We start from the raw sequence: 19,917 nt of genomic DNA, 5'->3' as shown, positions 1-19,917 counted from the left end.
TACCTATTCCTTAGGGTGCCTGGGTGGCTCTGTTGGTCAAGCATCTGACTCTTGGTTTCTGCTCAGGTCATGATCCCACAGTTTATGGATGTGCTGCAGCATGGAGCCTACGTGGGATTCTCTCTCTCTCTCTCTCTCTCTCTCTCTCTCTCTCTCTGCCGCTCCCCTGCTCATGCTTCTGCACTCTCTCTTTCTCTCAAAATAAATAAGTAAACTCTAAAAAAAGACCTATTCCTTGGTTTCCCCTCAGATGTACTGAATCAGAAATTCTAGAGATGGGGCTAGTCAGTGTTTATTACAAACTCCCCAAAGGATCATGTTGCACAATCAGCTTTGGGAACCACAATTCTGTTCTACCATTTCTTTTTGTAGATGAAGAAATGGAGACTCAGATAAGGGAGTAAAGTTGCCCACAATCACATAGCTATTGAGCTGTGTGTCTCATGATTCCCTGACAAGAGTTCCCAGGGCTGGAGATCAGATTGGAGATGTTTTTATCCACCCAATATCCTGAACAAGAATTAGTAATGATGTGAAACTGAATCTACTTTTGTCTTCTCCACATCTTAAGATTTATCAGGGTGGTGGTTGGCATTGGAAGGGTGTTGTAATCTTTCCTTGTTCCCAGGTGAAAATTTTAGCAGTCATCATGACTTCTCTGCATTTTGTTAGGTACGAGGCATCAGCAAAAGTATAGTTTTCCAAGAGGTAAAATTTTGGCTTTTACACAGAGATAAAATGAACACATACTCTGCTGAGAATCTGTTGGCCATCTTGTTTGTTAAATTTCTGTTCCCAGGAATGATTGCTTATCAGTTTGCTGATTAGCTCATGTGAAGGCGGATATGTTATTTAAAGCTTTAGGAACATGTCCTAGGGAGGAAGCGTGGGCTGGCCCTCTGGGGAACTACAGTGGGCACTGGGAAGAGATTCAAGGTCCAGGTAACTGCTCCCCATGGGTTTTCATTAGGCCACATTAGACTTCTTGAAACCACTTCTTTGCTCTCTTGGCTTTTTCTCTACTGATCCGCCAGCATGTGGCTAAAAATGGACACGTTTTCAGTATGGTGTCTTCATGATCATCTCTAAGTGCTCAACTTCTGACAACAGTCTCTAGCTTAGTTCAGATCCTTAACTGAGACTATCTGATTGGCTGCTCTCCAAACATTTGCGCTCTTTGGGTCAGGTGATCAGCCAGGGTCAACCAGCTGCAGCTACTTGGAGAAACACAGTTACCAACGGACTGTGTGAGGGGGGCTGTGAGAGACAGCCAGGAGAATCCCAATGAAAACCTCAGGTGGGCCAGCACAATAAAATGTGTCTTTTCATCATTTCCAGCAAGAGTCCTTGAAACACTGAGGCTTGTGCCACTCCCCTGTTATCCCAAAGGAGTCTGGTTGCCATCGTGTTGCATTCAGTTAAGGCAGGAAAAGTTTGGGGGAGGGGGCTGTTTCACAGGAGCCCATGGTCGGACCTTCCCATTCGTGTTTCCACCAACATTTGGGATCCTCCTTTGTACAAGCCTTTGAGCTGCTTAGATGCGGGTGTCCGGTAAAAAATAAGAAGCCTCAGCCCTGCTGCGCTCATGAACTTCGAACTTTTCAGTCTCGAGAGGAGGTTGACAGCCATAGATCAGGGCAGGAACATGGATATACCTAAACACATTTTGGTTCACTCTCTCTTCCCGGAGGTGACTCACTCTTTCGTGGACACAAGACATGGGCCTAATAACCGTACAGGTAGAAATTCAGGGGGAGTGGAAGCTCCTCACCCAACAGCCCAGCGAAGACACTGGGGGGACAGAGTAGCCGGTCGCTTTGCGTTACAAATCACTGAGCCCCCGATTCGTACCAGGATCTGTAAGGGGTGCAAAGGCCAGGGGCAATGTGTCCTCTAGGTTCGAGAGCTCCCAGGCTGGAAGGACACACACACACACACACACACACACACACACACGGAGACAAGGCCAACCGTCCCGCAAGGGGCAGATTTGGGGCGCCCTCCCTTCTCTGGGCAGCCAAGGGGCGCGGACACAGGCCCAAACGGCAAGGGCCCGAGCGCGCAGCTCCTTCCAGGGCGGAGGGCGGCGCGAGGGAGGGAGAGAGGGAAGGGAAAGGCGAGCGTGAGCTGCCTCAAATGCTTGGAATAATTCCGCTTCCGTTTGGAAAGCCGCAGCCTCAGTCCCGCCGCGCCCGCCCAGCGCCAGCTCCGCGTCCCGGCCGGCCCGCGCGCGGCTGCCCGCTCCGCCGCCATGGCTACGTCCCCGCAGAAGTCGCCCTCCGTCCCCAAGTCCCCCACTCCCAAGTCGCCCCCGTCCCGGAAGAAAGATGACTCCTTCTTGGGGAAACTCGGAGGGACGCTGGCCCGGAGGAAGAAAGCCAAGGAGGGTGAGTGCGGCCGGGCCTGGCGCGCTGCAGGGCCCGGGCCGAGGGGCCGGGACTCCGGGGCCGGGCGGGAGCGCGCCGCGGGTGCCCGACGCGGCGGGGGCGCGCGGCGGCGCGGGAGCGCGCTGCCCGAAATGCGGGCCGGGGCCGAGCGCGCCCCGCTGGTCGTCGCCGCTGTCCCGCTCCGGGTGTCTAGGGCCCGGTGGTGCCCGGGTAGGGCGTCCCCAGGACCCGGCGACGCCCGCGCTGGGCCGGGGGCGGGCGCCGCGTGGCCCGAGGGGGCGGCCGGGCCCCCAGCCGGAGGCGGCGTCCTCCCTCAGGCCCGCGCCCGTCGTTCCCCAAGTTCCTGCGGAAACTTTCCTGGGCGCCGCGCTCGCGCTGGTTGCCCTCGTTGGCCTTTCAAAGCAGCTGGGTTCCTGGACCCACGGAACTCTAGAAGCAGCATCGGCCCCTGGAGCCTGTGTCCGCCCCCAGGGACCAGCAGGGCGCTCTTAGTGATCGGCATCATATGTTTGTGGAATGAATGAGTGGAAAAGCTGGCTTTCCTAGCGGTCGGGCCCTGTAATAAATGAGGAACTCGCAGTCAAGGAGAAAACTCGGATTAGACACACTTAGCATCACGCGCTGTGACCCTTCTGTGAACTCAGGAGTTGAGGGCTCTTGTAAAAAAACATTTTCTTTTTCCCCACCAGCGTGGACTGAGGTGATCTTCCCCCACCCAGGACAATTTGCATGTAAAATATTCTGTGTCATTGGCAGATTTCACCTCTCGGATTTTGGTCTGACAAATGAGGTGACAGTTCTGAAGAAGTTTTGGTGATAGATGTGTCGATAGAAGTTGCTTGATGAAAGTTTTTCATGGACTGCTTAGCGGTTTGGGAAATAATCCTTTTGAGGGCTGTGATGCTGAGATGTAAAATAAGGTCTGTGTTTCTGAGGTGTCTGAAAGGGTAAAAAAAAAAAAAAGAACGTCAGTGCTGAGAATTATCACACTTAAAGAACTAAGCTGCTGTTTTCTATATTGGAGTGAGCAAACATGGTTTTCCCCCAATTTGGCTATTTTGGTAAACCACGGTCTGAGTAGTATATAGCCGGTAGCAAATCATGACATCTTGGCTTGGAAAGCCCTAAACTACCCTTCTAGGATTTTCCTACTGTGTTCCTGGTATGGGCTGCCTTGCCAAGAGTAAACAACTCGGAATTTCTGAAGCCTGTGGCCTACTGAGAGTGCTCACCCCACCTTTGCCCACTCTTTAGAAAAGTTTATGGTAAAAATACAGAGTTGGTCTCTCTGTATCTAGTACTGTTCATGGAGCCAGGAGAATGAGTCTGATAGTAGCCCTTCACTTCTTTCAAGTGGATTAGCCTGTTTTCTGGAGCCTTCCCTTCACCAGCACAAACATCCTCTGTTCCTCTAGTTGGTCCTCCTAGGCACGATTTTTTTTTTTTTTTTTTGGCCTGCTGGCCTCCTACCCCTTCAGTTTCATTTGGGAGCCCTGCTGGAAACAGAAGGTCAACTCAATCGGGATTTTGAAAATACTGTAGTGAAGGGACTACTTTCGCAGGTGAGGGCAGGGGTAAGGGAACCCAGAAAGGACGATAAGGAACTTGGGAGCTAGCAACCCACAGGTGGAAGCTGTTACCACCTCTAGACCTGAAGGGACAGGGGGAGCAAGCCGGAACCCACAGAGAGCTGGAACTACAGAAGAGGGTGCCGTCTGACACTGGACAGAAACACAGCCACTGTCAGGAATGTGGAGACGGAGCAGGGAGACGTTGACGTTGGCACAAGAGATACTGTGTTCGTTCTCTCTTCTTGCCCCTGACTCCCTTGCTGGTGCTCCTGATTGGCTGCACCCGGTGGGACGTCACCAGGCAAGGAATCTGGACAATGCAACGTGTAGGGGTCAGCTTCCTCAGGGCACAGAGCAGTGCAGAGATCATAGTGGGGAGTGGGGAAAATGAAAATCATAGCAGACCCTCTCAAAGTGAGCTGCCCAGAAGTCCATGTAGTAGTGTGGTAGTCTGGTCCAGGTTAGAACAGGGCTGTCCCCTCCTTTGTTATGGTACAGACGCCAGGTTCCAGCAGTGCAGCGAAGGCTGTTCTTCCTTATTCTCTCAGCTACATCACACTGTTCTCTCTCACTGAGTTTCCTATCGGCTTACTCAAAGACTTTTTTTTTAATGTGTCTTATTATTTATTTTCGAGAGCGAGAGAGTAAGCCGGGGAGGGGCAGAGAGAGAGAGGGAGACACAGAATCTGAAGCAGGCTCCAGGCTCCGAGCTGTCAGCACAGAGCCCGATGCGGGGCTCAAACTCGTGAGCCTTGAGATCATAACCTGGGGCTCAGACTCATGAACCTTGAGATCATAACCTGAGCGGAAGTTGGACGCTCAACCGACTGAACCACTTAGGCGCACCGTGACTCAAAGACATTGTTACGTTTCTTGCTCCTGAACCACCCCCTTTCTTATCTCAGATGGACTCAATTGGGTTTTTGAAACCAGGTGCAAGATCTTATTTGTGTCTTTGTCTATACTTAACTGTTAAGTCCTGGTTCTGTGACTCAGCCTATTAACTAATCCAGGGGATGTAAATGGTGAGTTGAAGAGCACACACTTCTTGTTAAGGCCCCCCCCCCCCCCCCAGCCCCAGCTGCTTGCCACCACAGGTGGTAGTTCTGTGAGCTCAAAGAAGGCAGTGGGGTTGGTCTGAAATGACCTGCTCTTGGTGTGTGCGTGCTGGGTCTCAGTGATCATTGCTGTACCTGTTAAGGGCCCGCTAACCCTCACTTCGATACTGGTAAGGTTAGATCTTGCATAAACCTTCAGCTCTGTGCTTTGCAGAAACTGCTTTCTTCTATTTCCACCCTCCCAATTTTCTACAATATGATTCCTCAAGTTCACTGATATCAGTCTATCTACATATTATCTCAGTGCTTGAGCACTGAATTCTCCTGGGCCCAAGGACTGCCATTCATTCACTTGACACCTGTTGTCCCACTGTAGGACACAAAGATTGGAAAGACGTAATACATGTTAGATTATTGAGTCAATAATTTCATATGAAAATATGCTTTCCTAAGAATGCCTACTGCATACATCAAAGAATGACTGTAAATCTCAGAAGAATACATTAAAACTAGTCATCACTCCTGTGTCTTCAGTAAGAAAAAAATAACACCATAAAGAGAAAATAGAGGTTAAAACCATGATTTCTGGGACCGGACACCTTTGGGTTTGATTTCTGGGACCGGACACCTTTGGGTTTGATTTCTGGTCCACCCCTTATTTATTGCTATGACTTAGGACAACTTTCTTATCTCTCCAAGTGTCTGTTTTTCTTCATCTATAAAATGGAGATATAATATGTAACATGCATAGCATGGTGTGAGTAATGAATGGCAGCTATTAAAATCGATAATTCAATTTGACATGGTCTTTAATTTGAGATAGTCTTTTCGTTATGGACTGCAGAAGATTCTATGGGTTTTGCAGATGGCCAAGGAGCTCATGACACTATGAAGCCCTTATAATCCTGCTTTGGTCCGTTTGGAAATTAGGGATCTTTCCTTGCACGTCCACTATTCTCGATTCCAAAATGTCACATTTCAGCATTTTAGAATATCTGGGCCCATTTTCATGAGTTGTAGTTAACTGGCTTTGTTTTTCACTGTGGATCTTCTCTTTTGAGGTTCTGGTCCTCATTTATGCTATACACAGCCCTCTGGTGTAGGTCCTTAGACTAGCCTTTCAGAGTCCTTTGCCAAAGAGCCCCTTTTTTCCTCCAGATCTGTCCTCAAGACTTGCTCTTTCCAGGGACATCATCTTGAATTGTATTGGCCAGCTGAAGGTGCCCTGAATTGGGTCAGCAGCAATGATTATTCCTATCATTTACCCATTTTTTTTTTATTATCCCTTAGAGTTTAGCATTTTGTCCAGTGCCCAAAGTGTCCAATAAGGGCTTTAATCTGATAACTTTATAATAATTCTAGGGCTTACACCTTTGGTTATCATTGGCCTTCCAGTGTAACTGGGGAAAATCCCAAAAGTCTGCAACAGATTTATGGAATGGGGGGGGGGGACCCCCAGCCCTGCTGAGCAGTCCTCTTCTTCTCCCCTAAGCAGCATGCATTCTTATTTTCTAAAGTGCCGCCTCAAACCCTCACCACTCAAGCTCGAATTCAGACCTTGAGATAGAAAACTGTGTACCAGGTATGAACTTGTTCAATTTCCCTTCTTTGCCCCAGATCTACACCTCCTTTCATGCTCCTTTCCTGCCCCCGTCCCTTCAGAGAGGTTCTTTGTCCCCTTGTTTGTGAGAACCATCCATTTCCGCTTCCCCCAGACTTGGCATAGCTAAAAACCCTTGCCCTTGTATCTTCAATCTCTTTCATAGCTACTCTACCCCTTAACATGCTGTAAATACGCTTGAGCCTTTCCCATTTAAAGAAAGTCTCCTGATGATGATTTCCTCTTAAGCTACTCAACCAGAGGTCTTGAAAGACTTGCCTGTACTGACTTTCTCTTTCTTATTTCCTAGTCACTTCCTGACCCACTATCCTCACTCTTTCAGTAATCATTTACTGAGTGCATACCATGTGCTAGGCACCATGCTAGGCGCTGGGGTGTCATGGGGGGAGAAAACAGACAAAAATCCCTGCCTTCATGGAGCTTACATTCTAGCATTGGAGACTGATAATAAACAAGATAAATTGGTAAATTATGTGTATTGTATTAGAGTAGTTATAGGGGCTTTAGAGCAAAATAAAGCAGGAAACAGAACATAGGGTGTTGAGGGATGAGAGATGATGGTTGGCGGTGTTAAATAGGATGGCTAAAACCTCCCTGAGAAGGGTTGTTTTTTTTTTTTAATTTCAGAAGTGGGAGAGAGAGCACAAACTGGGGAGAAGGGCAAAGGGAGGGAGGGAGGGAGAGAGAGAGAGAGAGAGAGAGAGAGAGAGAGAGAGAATATCCTAAGCAGGCTCCACACTCAGCACAAAGCCCGATGGGGATCTCAGTCCCATGACCCTAGGATCATGACCTGAGCCGAAATAGAGTTGGACGTTCAATCGACTGAGCCACCCGGTCGCCCCGAACAGAGTATTCTAATAAAGACTTGTGGGAAGTGAGGGAGAGAGTCATATGTGTATCTCGGAAAAGAGCAGTGCAGGCAGAGGGAATGGCGAATTCAAAGGCTCTGAGGCAGGAGTGGATGTGATGTGTTGAGAACCAATACGGAGGTCACTGTGACTGGAGGAGAGAGCAAGCACTGTTGTGGAAGGTAGTGAGGTCTCAGGGATTAGACTGAGGGTGGGGCAGGTTGTGCAGGACCCTGGAGGCAATTGTATGACTGGGGCCTTTACTCAGAATGAGATAGGAAGGTATGGGGGGGGGGGTGGTGTTGCATAGAGAATAAGACGACTGCACTTCTGTTTTAGCGGGATCATTGGTGCTAAGTGACTGAGGGGGTCAAAGCAGGGACACCAGCTAGGAGGCTGCTCTGATGACCCGGGAGGGTGGTGGTGGCGCCCGGAGTGGAGGGGTGGACACCGAACCCTGGATGTAGTTTGAAGACGTGGTGGGTAGGGTTTCCTGCAAGGTTGGAGGGAAGACAAGCAGATAATTGAGAGCACTCCAGGGACTTGGGTTTGAACAACTGGAGAGACAAGACTGATTTTAACTGAGCTGGACAAGTCCACCAGAAGAGCTGGTTTGGGGAGAAAGCACGTGGGGCCTGGTCAGTAGAGGTGCCCGCTGGACGTCGCAGTGGCCATGTTAGTTCTGAGAGCCCAGTTCAGGGGGAGGTGTCTGGGCTAGAGAGTAGAAGAGGTCCAGGGCCTGAGCCCCGAGGCTTTTGAACACTGAGGACCTGTGGAGAGAGACTGAGTGGGAGTGGCTAGTGGGACGAAGGAAGGCAGTTATGCGTGGAGTCCTGGAGGCCGTCGGGTCTCCACCTGTTCCCACTGTTCAGCTTCCCTGGCTGACGGCTCCAGGACCCACGGTCTCCTCTTCTGTCCTGATTGCACTTGGGCTCTTGACATTCTTTTTTAGCTCTCTTTTCCTTAAAACATCTTCTCCCTTGCCCTCATTCACTCTGGAATTGCTCCCTGTGTCTCTGCCTTGTCTTTCTCAGATTCCTTCTTGGACTTTTCTCGTCTGTGTATCCCCTCAGTAGCATTTCCTGGGTTTCTGACTTCGCCGGCTTTGCTCTCTGTTTTGGGGTGTGTTTATGTTTTTCTCTCCCATGGATTATCTCACTTCCATGGCTTCAATGACCATCTGCCCATTGATGATGCCCAAATCCACATTTAAATCCAGATCTTTCACCTGTAGTCTAGGCACATCTTTCCACTGTCTCTTGGGTATGCCACAGGTTCCTCCAATTCAGCACTGCCCTCGAGGGAATTACTACACTGCCCACTTGCCTCAATCTGCTTTTTCCTCTCCCACCATCCCACCAGTTGCTTAAGGCCATGGTCATCCTATATTTCAGAAGTCAGCAACCTTTTCTTAAAGGGCAATTAGTGGGGCGCCTGGGTGGCTCAGTCAGTTGAGCGACCGACTTTGGCTCAGGTCATGATCTCACGGTCTGTGAGTTCGAGCCCTGCGTCGGGCTCTGCGCTGACAGCTCAGAGCCTGCAGCCTGCTTCAGATTCTGTGTCTCTTGCTCTCTCTGCCCCTCCCCTGCTCATGATCTCTCTAAGAAAGAAATAGACATTTAAATTTTTTTTAAAAAAAGGGCAAACAGCTATTCAAGACTTTGCTGGCCCCCCACCTGTCCTCAGCTCTGCCCTTGTTACGGTAGATAATAGGTGAATGAACACATGTGGCCATGTTCCAATAAAACTGACTTATGGACCCTGAAATTTGAATTTCATGTAATTTTCATGTGTCGCAAAATATTCTTGTTTGTTTTCAGTCATTTAAAAATGTGAAAGCCGTTCTTAGCAGTTGGGCTGAACAGAAATAGATGCAGGCTAGCTACAGCCCATGGGCAGAGGTGGGCCCAGCCCTGCTCCATGTGTCTCCACACACAACCGTCTCTGAGGGAGACCTGCCAATTCGACCTTCCCTCCTCGCCTCGGGTCAGGCCTCACAAGTGCTCTTTGTCTCCTTTGAGATTGTTTCATTTTATAAAATTTTACTGTTTTTATTTTCCAGCTGACATGTTGTACATCCACCCTGCTAGTCCTCTGGTACTTTTTTATTCAACCCCCCCTTCATCCTTTTGCCAATATACCGTTTTATTTAAGCGCAAGGATAATATCCCCTCTGGCAAACTTCTTAGCCTGGCTTTCAGGACCTTCTCAATTGCTCCTTGGTCTCCCCTTCTGGTCTTGCCTTTAATTCCCTTTCAGGAAGCCTCCATTTTAGCCACACCAAACCACCCTTTATTCCCCAGACACATCATGTTCTTGCACGTTTTAACCTCTCTACATGCTGTTCCAAATTTCTGGAATGACCTTTTTCCTTTCTCTATACAACAAACTTCTATTTAGTCATTAAAACCCAATTCAGAGCTCCCCTTCAGCTTGATCCCTTCCTTAGTTCCCCCAGGGAGCGAGGTGCTTCCTTCTCTGTGGTCCCACCCCACCTTGTCCGTGGCTCTGTTGTAGCACTGGCCGCATTGCACTGCGACCATCTGTGGGTGAGCCTGTCGCCCAACGTGGCAAGAGCCCCTTTCCTGTAGCCCTCCTGCCTCGCATAATATTTAACGCCTAACGATATTGGAGTTTCCGTGCAGTGAATTTCCCCGTATTTACCTTGGTGAAAATAGTCCCCTGCTAACTGGTTGTGTAATCTCAGGCCTCTTCCTCTTGGCCCATTTCTAACATCGGCAGGTTAGGCTACATAACCTCCGAGAGCCCGTGCAGTTCTGGCATTCTATGATTTCTGAGCTCTCATTTCACCAGGCTTCTCTCAAATTCAGTTTTATTGTCTGTGTAGGGTGGTCTGGGAATGACATCATCACAAAGACCTCTTTCTTTCCTCCACTAATGAAGGCACCTCTGTGTCGGGAGGAGGAGATGGGAACCAGGATAAGTGGGCCCCAGCCCAAGGACACCTCCATATTAGGAATCGTGTCTCATGGAATATCTCTGTCTGGTTAACAAGCACAGTTCATAATTATGTTTTAGCCATTAGTACAGAAGAGATGAAATCCTTATGTAAACGTTTGTAAGCATCTAAAATCCTACTCTCTGTCATGGAAAAAAGAACGCATTTGGGGAAAGCTCTACAACAATTCCGATTATAACAAAGCTGAAAAAAAATAAAATACTTGAAAAAAAGGTATAAGCATTCTGTTAAGTTTTCAGTATGTTCTGCGGCCTGAAATCAGTTAAGAAAATCCGTATGACGGTTTTGTCTGAGGACTAGAGCCCTCAGGACAAGGAGGCCTCATCATCTAGCTTAGGCCCTGACCTCATCCCTTCTCTTCTTTTCCCTGTGGGCTCTGGGAGGGCAGGAGTCATGTCTGGTCTGCTCACATTTGCACCCCACGTGCCTTGCCTGGCACCAGGTACTAAACAGGTTCTCTGCAAAATGGCTAACTAACCGCCTGAATCATCAGTGGGCATCTGATTCCTACTGAGGGTGTCCCCAGGTTACTTCAAACTCTGCTGAACCTTGGATGACAATTCTGGTCCTCTGATTCCATCCAGGCCTCAAATGCTGGGCGTGTGTGTGGGTGTGTGTGTGCACGTGTGTGTGCGCACATGTTATAAAACTACCTCCTCCTACCAGGAATCTCTTTACCCTTTGTGGAAGGACTTTATCATTTATCCCTGTTCTTTGACAAACATACAAGGCCCCCCCTGGGACCAGAGGTTTGGGTCCTAGGATCTAGGGGTAGTGATGATGCAGTGGAGGCTGGGAGCCTGCAAGGAGGCCCGCTGGCCAAGGGCGGTGACCAGTCCGAGTGTAGAGGCCGGAGTTCTTCGTTTTCATCCAGAAAAGCTTGCCCTGTGGAAATGGTGTTGTGGGTATGCAGGACAGTGTGTGAATGATGGAGGACTGAGTGAAATAGCCTCTTGGCAAGGTTTGGGGGAGACCAAAGACCCAAACTCTGCAAGAGAGATTCTGAATTCCTGTAATTCCCCAAAGTCCGAAGTCTGCCTGTTCGTTCCCCTGCCCTGCTCATCCCTTCCTGAGCTTCTCAGCTTCCTTTACTCACCAGGTGCCCAGCCAGGGAAATCTGCAAAACAGCCAGAGCAGGGCCACTGTCCATGCTGCTTAATGAGAGAGCTCAATCACTACAAGACTCCCTACTCCCACCCGCCAACAGATAGAACCTACTAAAAGGGCAGACTGGCTCGCTGCACAATCTGTTAATTGTAGATGCTGTGTCCTTGCTGTGGCCCAGGACGCGCATTTGCATGGAGTGCGGATCGCTGTAGGACTCACCGAAAATCTGGTTCTACTAGTACGTGCTAAGTGATCATTCTGTCACCGTGAACACACCAGCCTCCTAAAGCCTGAGAAAAACCATCTTTGTGGCTAGTGTCCTGGTGTTTCTTTCACACAGGCCTTAGGGAGAAGGTGGGCCATGGATGGAAGAAGCCATCAACTTAGTTGAAACAGAAATATTCTTTTCTTTTTAATTTTTTTTGACATTTATTCATTTTTGAGAGAGAGAGAGAGAGAGACAGAACATGAGTGGGGGAGGGGCAGAGAGAGAGGGAGACAGAATCTGAAGCAGGTTCCAGGCTCTGCACTGTCAGCACAGAGCCTGATGCAGGGCTCATATTCATGAAGCGTGACTTCATGACCTGAGCTGAATTCGGAGGCTTAATCGACTGAGCCACCCAGGTGCCCCAAAACAGAAATATTCTTTACTATTGCACACTTTCTCAGGGGAACAAAGAATGAACCAAATTGCTTAGCATCTAATTTTTTAACAAAAGTGGGTTTTTTTTCCCATTATAAAATTAACCCATGCTTTTGGGATTTATGGGAAGATAGAAAACAGCCGTGCAAATTCCACCTCTCAAAGGCAATCACTATTGTAATTTTGGTTTACTTCTGTCTGTCCTTTTTCTTCATGATAACTTTTTATAATCATAAGTATGCCATGTATATTATATAGATAAAACTCCTATAACTGTATTTTCGGTTTATTATTATATAAATATAACTTGTGTTACAAATATTACTAAACATATTTTTATAGGTGCATAATATTCATTGAGTGAATGTTCTCTTGTTCACCCATTTCTTTCGGTCCTCTCCCACTCTTTTTTTTTTTCCCCTAGAAATAATGCTGCCTAAAGCTTTTTTAAAAATTAAGAACAATTTTCCTTGGATAGAGCCCCAGAAGTACAGTTATAGGGTCAAAGGGTGCCAGTTGGCTTGTGTAACACTGATAGTTTATCATTGATGACCACAGAGAAATTTCTGCTTTGGGGTCTGGGTGGTCTTCCCAGTAGGCTGTTGGAAAGTAAAACCAACATTGTCAGGCCAGAAGTTTTTGTTTGCTTCCAGCTAGCAGGACCAGGGCACCTAAGTTGTGGGGTGTGGGGTAGGGTTATGGGTCAGGGGAGTGCAATTTCCCTCCTGGCCAGTAACATGTTCACAGTAAGCTGTAGTACAGGCAGGTCTTTATTTCAGAACATTCTCTTGGGCCCATCCTTCCATCCGTACGTGGCCTGGTATATCAACCCAAGTTGCCTGCTCTTCTAACAGGGCCCACGGTGCCTTTGGAATGGTTTTCCTTAAAGTTCCCCTGGGAGTCACAGCCACCCCCTGCCCTGCTGAGTTCTCCCCCGTTCATGTGAGAGCCAGTGAAGGTTTGATCAACAAGTCCCTCCTTGTCTTGGTCTCTTCCTCCCCACCTCCCGACTTCGGAATTCTTGGACTTGCCCCACACTCAATAACCACAAACAGGAGGTCATGACAAGACGGTGGGGAGTGCTATGGTGGACGAATTTGGGTTGCCAGCGTTGAGGACCCCTTAGGAGACATGGTGTTTGCAAGCAGGGTCTTGAAGCTGGAGGAAGAAACCCCTCCCTACCCCAGGCTGACAGAAGAGAAGGGATAGGATTCAGGAGCCTTCTGAGTTTCTGAGGGATCTTGACTGAGGGGGCTGGGCTGATGCCTCCAGGGCTCAGTTTCCTCAACCTGCATCAGGAGTCAGCAGTCAGGTGTCTCATCTCCTCTGCTAAGAGTGGATCTGAGCCAGATGGAGCATGGAATTATCACACCCAGCACCCCAGGGAGTGTTTCTGGGGAGTCGCTTATGGAGGCCGACTCCCTCACAGGGAGTGGTGTGTCAGGGCATTTATTTCATCCTTGAATCATGCTGTGTTCCCTTTACTCATTTCCTTATCTCTTTTAAAATCCAGAGGCCCCTCCCCTCTTCTGTGCTGGGAAAATCCCAGTCGGGCAATGAGGAGCCATGAATGATGCTCTTCATGAAAACGCAGCAGGTCTCCTGGGGATCATGATGGTGATGATGTGGGATGGCCCGGAGGCGAGGCTACTAGACTGTTTCTGCTCCCTCAGTGACATCAACCCAGGTCACGGGGCTCCCCGAAACACCAGGGTGCTCCATGGAGCAGGATCCGCGCTTACTCCTCCTTTCTGGGATGTGTTCATCAGTACAACCAGTAATCTGCCAATTGCAGTATTTACATTGACTCTTCAATGCAAAACAATTCCTAGCCAACGTGGCTTTGGCCGTAGCCCCCGTGGAGAGGCAAAATTAGGGAGGGGTTCAGGAACAGGGTCTGCAAATTTATGGGACAGGGAATTCCAGCTTCGTTGGGGCAGGCATTGAAGTGGCAGGGTGCAGAGGTTCGTGGCATCTGTTGGGGGTGCCTGCGTTCTGAATCAGGGAGGCTTATCCAAGTCCAGGATGGGGTCTCAGATTCAGGGGCTTGGGGCAGACACTGGTAGAACTTAGCAGGCAAGTCAGGACTCCGGCTGAGCAGGTGAGGGGCAGGAGCAGGCTACAGCCTCAGTGTGGACTCGGGAGTCACTGACCCCATAAGCGGAGGTAAGTGAGGAGGCTCCTAATGTTTACACAGGAACCCTGGGTCTTGCCTCACTCATCCATCCCCCCGCTTCACGCCAGGCGTGGAAACAAACTTTCAGTGGAGAGGGGTTTTCCTTTTTGCCAGGGCTGAGCTGTCGCTGGCTCCCAGCCCTGGTGAGGTGACCTGTGGATGACAGGTAGTTCATAGTGACAGCCGGGAGAAGCAGGGGCAGCAGGAGCCAACAGTTTTTGATGCTGTTTGCAAAAACGCAAAAGGAAGGTGACACAATTCCATTGTAAAGCAACCCAGGACACGGGGAAGTGCCGAGACAACCCTTTGCAGGGAGTAGCAATTGCCTCTTGGCTGACAGTTGCAAGGCCTCTCTTGGTGGGCTCAGTAGCCCCTCCAGCACATGTCCCAAGTGCCTGGAGCACAGAACGATCCCTTCGCCTGCTTTTCCTCTGTGCCTGTCATTATGGTAAATTACAAGGCTCCCATGATAACTATGGAGAGGCAGATTGATTCGTTCCTTGTGATTGTCGCCGTGCCGGGGTGATGGGCACCCAGATTTCACACCTTGTAATGGCCCTGCCAGGGGTGGATGTTAGCACAAGTGGGACCTGACACTTCAATAAATCTGAGACATTCTGCCGTGGAGATCAAAGTTCAGAATTGCTTAAATTGGTGTTGGAGCAGGTGGGAAACAGGAGCCCAGGGCCAGGAATTGGATAGATGGCAATTGTCGTTCCATTTGTAGGGCCCGAATGTCAGCTTTTCAAACGATATGACATCAATTTAAGTGATTTGGGCTCCCAGCTACCTCGCCCATTTAGTATTACTGGTTCTGGGAAGTGTGATTCGTGGTCTAGCTGATGCTCTAAAAAGGGGGACCTTGCGGAACCAACCCTGCTTGTATATCTGGGGTCAGAGACTTGCGTTTGTGGAGGGTTGGTAACATGGGGTTATTACTATTCATGGGAGCGTGGATGAGCATTTCATCTCCTACCTGGATGTGTTGGTAACCTCCCAACTTACACTTCCAGCCATGACCTCTCTCCTGAGCTTTAGACTCATTAGCATGTATATGTCATGGCATTGTCATTTGCACACAGAGGTGAGCCTGGATTTTAACACAGGGCATGTAGTTCTCAAAGGCTTCGGATGAGGTGAGAATGTGCTCTGGCTTCTTCTTCTTCTTCTTCTTTTTAATATAATTTATTGTCAAGTTGGCTGACATACAGTGTATACAGTGAGCTCTTGATTTTGGGGGTAGATTCCTGTGATTCATTGCTTCCATACAACACCTAGTGCTCATCCCAACAAGTGCCCTCTTCAATGCCCGTCACCTGTTTGCCCCCTCTCCCCCACCCCATCCCATCAACCCTTAGTACGTTCTCTGTATTTAAGAGTCTCTTATGGTTTACCTCTCTCCCTCCCTCTCTGATTCTAACCATTTTGTCCCCCTTTCCTTCCCCCGTGGTCTTCTGTGAAGTTTCTCAGGTTCCACAGGAGCGAAAATGTATAATATCTGTCCTTCTCTGACTGACTTACTTCGCTTACCATAATACCCTCCAGTTCCATCCATGTTGCAGCAAATGGCAGGATTTCATTCTTTCTCATTGCCAAGTAGTATTCCAGTGTATCTCACTGTGGTTCTCATTTGCGTTGCCCTGAAAGGTCATCTTTTCTTGTGCCGTTTGGACATTCATAGATCTTCTTGGGTGCACAGGCTTTTAAGGTCCAAGGAGGTCAGTGCACCTCCCCTCAGTCCTGAGCATGAAGAGAGCTCTGGCCGATAACCCAGAAAGGTACACGCCGGGAAAATCTCATCCTCCCGTTTTTGTTTTTTTTTTTTTTAAGTTGGCTGGGAGTGCCAGAGACTTGCCGCATCCTGTACGAGGTGCAACTCATCTCAACAGGATGACTGTATTCCTGAAATATTTCCTGCTGAGCAAATTGTCTTAATCCTGTTATACCACCAGCTTTCATTATTGAACTAGAAATTGACTGGAATAAAATTTTGGCCCCAACTTGTAAATGTGGAAATTCTTGATGGTATACCATTACTTTTCAAATAATGATACTAAAGACAATGATAATAACACAAATGCATCAGGGGCAAGTACTTTTGCAGAACTAAATGGGCCAGGCAATGTAGTAGATGCTTTAGATATATTAACTTATTTGATCTTCCTAACTGCCCCGTGAAATAGGTATTATTAGCAGCTTTGCCCCTTTACAAATGAGGAAAGTGAAGGACAGGGAGACCAGGTAACTTGCCCAGAGTGAAGGTTAATGTATTAGTTAAGGTAGCACTAGCTGCTATAATAGATAAGCCCCAGATTCTCAGAAGGTTAACATAATAAAAGTTTATCTCTTATAGCAAAACCCCATGGCGTCATTCTTTTTTTTTTTTTTTTTAACTGATCTTTACAACCTACATGGGGCTTGAACTCACAACCCCAAGATCAGGAGTCCCATGCTTCACCCACTGAGCCAGCCAGACCTCCCCCACCCCCCTTGATTGGATTGCCTCCCACGTGGTCATTCAGGGATCCAAGTGCCTTGCATCTTACTGCTCTTCATTTTTCTAGGTTCTTTGAGTCCTCACCGATCAACCAAGGGGGGCTGGTGAGAAAGAGAGCAAGACTTCAGTGGGAGGCTTTTACCTGCCAGGCGTAGACTTGATGCATATCGCTTCTGCCCGCTTGCCACCGGCCAGAAGTCAGTCAGTTATGTGGCCACACCTAAGTGCAAGAGAGGCAAAGAAACACAGTTTTCTGCCCAGAGGGAAAGGAAAGGGATTTTGACAAATAATACGAGTCGTTTTGCCATTGCTGGCGACGGGAAGCCATAGGATTTGAACCTGGGTAGTCTGGCTCCAGAGACTCAACTCTTGACTCGAACATTCTACCATCTCTCCGGGAACAATGGCTCAGAGTCTGAGAAAAATGTGGCAGGTTGCACCACTTTTTACTCCATTTCCCTCCCATCTGTAACTGTGTTTGGTTGCCTAGATGCTGTGCTTGGGAATTGTCTTTGTCTTTCCGTGAGAGGCTCTGTTCTATGCATTTAATCGCCACAATCACCCCCATGAGATAGACAGTTATTATCGTTCCCGTTTTCCAGGTGAGGAGGCTAAAGCAGGGAGCTTGGTTATGTGTCCAAGGCATAAGTAAATGGTGTCTCTGGGCTTCTGGAACCCTCACACCAAGCCACGGAGCAGGGTGGGGGCTGAAGGGAAGATGAGAGAAGGTGAGAAGGCCAAAGCCACCAAACCCCACCCAGCCAGAACCTCGTTTGGATTCTGCTTCTGCAAGTTTTTTATGGGACAGGCAGGGAAGTGTAAGCTCTCACTGGATATTTGATGACCCTAAGGAATCGCTGTTAACTTGTAGGGCGTGAGAAGGGTATCATGGTCATGTTACAAAAGAAAGTCCTTATCTTTTCCAGGTACTACTGAAACGTGTAGCAGGTGGCATGATGAAATGTCTAGGACTTGGCAGGGCACCAGGGTGTCTCAGTTGGTGACGCCTCCGACTCTTGGTCCTCAGCTCGGGTCATGACCTCGTGGTCTTGTGAGTTCAGGCCCCCAGTCGGGCTCTGCGCAGACAGCGCGGAACTTGGGATTCTCCTTGTCTCTCTTCCCCTCCCCCGCATGCTCGAGCACACTCTCTCTCTCAAAATAAATAAACATTTTCTTTCCACGTCTAGGAGTTGCCTCAGATAATGCAGTGGAGGGATTGAGGTATAGATGGACAGAAGGGGACCACAAACAGCTCCTTAGTGCAGAATGGTGATGGGTACATGGTGGATTGTCATTCTAGTCTCTCACTTTGGGGCGTATTTGAAATTTCCTGTAATAATGATAATAAAAAAGAAGACTTTAATGAGTGGACTCTCTGTAGCCCCCTAGACTGTAAATGAAGTGATGGGGACAGAACATGTTTGTTGAGGAACAGCTGAGCGGCCTGGAATGTTTTCTAAAGCAGGTCCTCAGGGACCCTGTTTGGGAGCTATTGGCCCGTGTGTGAATTCTGATTCTGAGATTCTCCCAGAGGCGGCGTTTAGTGCCTGGAGAACTGAGCTCGGGAAGATGAGCCTGGGGCCTCCGAAAGGCAGAAAGCACAGACTCCCGGGGTGAGAGGGATCCAGGCAAAGTCTGGGCTTTGCCCCGGCCCAGTGGCCTCAGCCCTGGCTAGCTGTGCAGCCCGTGACAAATATCTCGCTGAAAGGTACAGCACGGCCCCAGGCCCCAGCTGCACTTTAATTAAACACTGAAAATCCATCAAAGACTCGGCCTTCTCAGCCGGCCAGTTCTCGGAGTCCCAGGTGAAGCCAGCTCTGGGCTGGCTGCGGGCCAGGAGGAAGGTGCGCCACGGGCCCTCCCAAGTCCCTGGCTAAAATCAACAGCCAGGGCTCCGCAGCCCAGCTTCTGACCTGATGCAAATTAAGCTTGGCATTTGGAGATGGTATTAAATTGTCCTAAATCAATATTCTAGTGGCAGGATCAGAACAATTAAAAACCCCGACTTCCTCCTCAGATCGTTGGAGTACATGTGAATATGAATTGTCAGTTCACTTTTAAAACTCAGCAGGTTGAGAAAGGCGGAGGTCTGCTTGGTGATGCGCCGGGCATAGTTTATTCCAACTTCAGCATCTCTTCCTGTTTTTACATGTGTGCAACATATGTCAAGCGCACAGGGGCGTTCATATATGATATAACGTGTATGATGTAACATCTAATCCCTGCAGCAACCCCAGGAGGCTCTGTCATCCCCACTTTACAGAGGAGGAAACTGAGGCTCAGAGAGGTGAAGTCACTCGCCCAAGGTCTCAGCTACTAAGTGGTAGGGCGAGAATTTGAATTAATTTCTCCAAGCTCAAGGCCAATGCTTTGCCCTCTGTAACACAGCTGGCTTTTCCCAATATAGTGTTTATTTTTCATTCATCATGATAATTAATAGCGAGGAATGAATGGCAACAGTAGTGACTGTTTAATAATTTTGTTTCTCTAGTCTTAAAAGTTGGTGGCAATTTTTCTAGTTTGTCCACTTGTTCAACAAACGTTTATTGAGAAGCAGCCTGGTAGGGAGGTTTCTGGGCTCGGGAGTCCGCCAGACTGGTCCCACCCACCACGTCCGGACTGTGTGACCTGGTACAAGTTCATCATCATCTCTGAGCCCCAGCTTCCTCATCTGTAAAATGGGATGTTACTAGTACTCACGGCCCAGGGTTGTCATTAAAATAAAAGGAGTTGGTACTAGCAAAGTGTTTAAAGTAAGGCCGGGCTATCAGTGGGTGTTCTGTCAACCTGAGCCCCTGGCAGATGCTGTCAGGGCCCTGGAGGAAGAGCTGTGTCTATGTGCTCTCAGAACTCCCCTCTTCTGTTTAGTCAGTTAATATTATTGCTTCTATTTTTATTAAACCAGCTAAACATGTTTAAGTTTATGGTAAAGAATTCAAAGAGTTGGGGCGCCTGGGTGGCTCAGTCAGTTGAGCATCTGACTTCGGCTCAGGTCACGATCTCACGGCTTGTGAGTTTGAGCCCCGCGT

General features: G+C 48.7%; 1 protein-coding gene across 6 annotated transcripts in view; it reads left to right on the top strand.

Annotated features, from left to right (window-relative positions):
* Nucleotides 1–2,050: 2,050 nt before the first annotated feature.
* Nucleotides 2,051–19,917, top strand: part of PARVA (parvin alpha) — a 191,641-nt gene continuing 173,774 nt past the window's right edge. For 5 of the 6 annotated variants that reach the window (XR_008421195.1, XR_008421194.1, XR_008421193.1 and 2 more), the window contains exon 1: nucleotides 2,051–2,387. Coding sequence is in view for 1 of the 6 variants with exons in the window: in XM_019456352.2 (XP_019311897.1) it covers nucleotides 2,252–2,387 (136 nt within the window). In the remaining 5 variants the exon portion in view is untranslated. The remainder of the gene's footprint in view (nucleotides 2,388–19,917) is intronic. The other variant, XM_019456352.2, reaches the window with a different exon arrangement.

This window comes from Panthera pardus, unplaced genomic scaffold (assembly GCF_024362965.1).
Source record: "Panthera pardus isolate Hobbes unplaced genomic scaffold, ASM2436296v1 HiC_scaffold_12, whole genome shotgun sequence".
Taxonomy (NCBI): Eukaryota; Metazoa; Chordata; class Mammalia; order Carnivora; family Felidae; genus Panthera; species Panthera pardus.
Note: the sequence above shows the minus strand (reverse complement) of the source record. Positions and strands in the feature narration are given on the sequence as shown.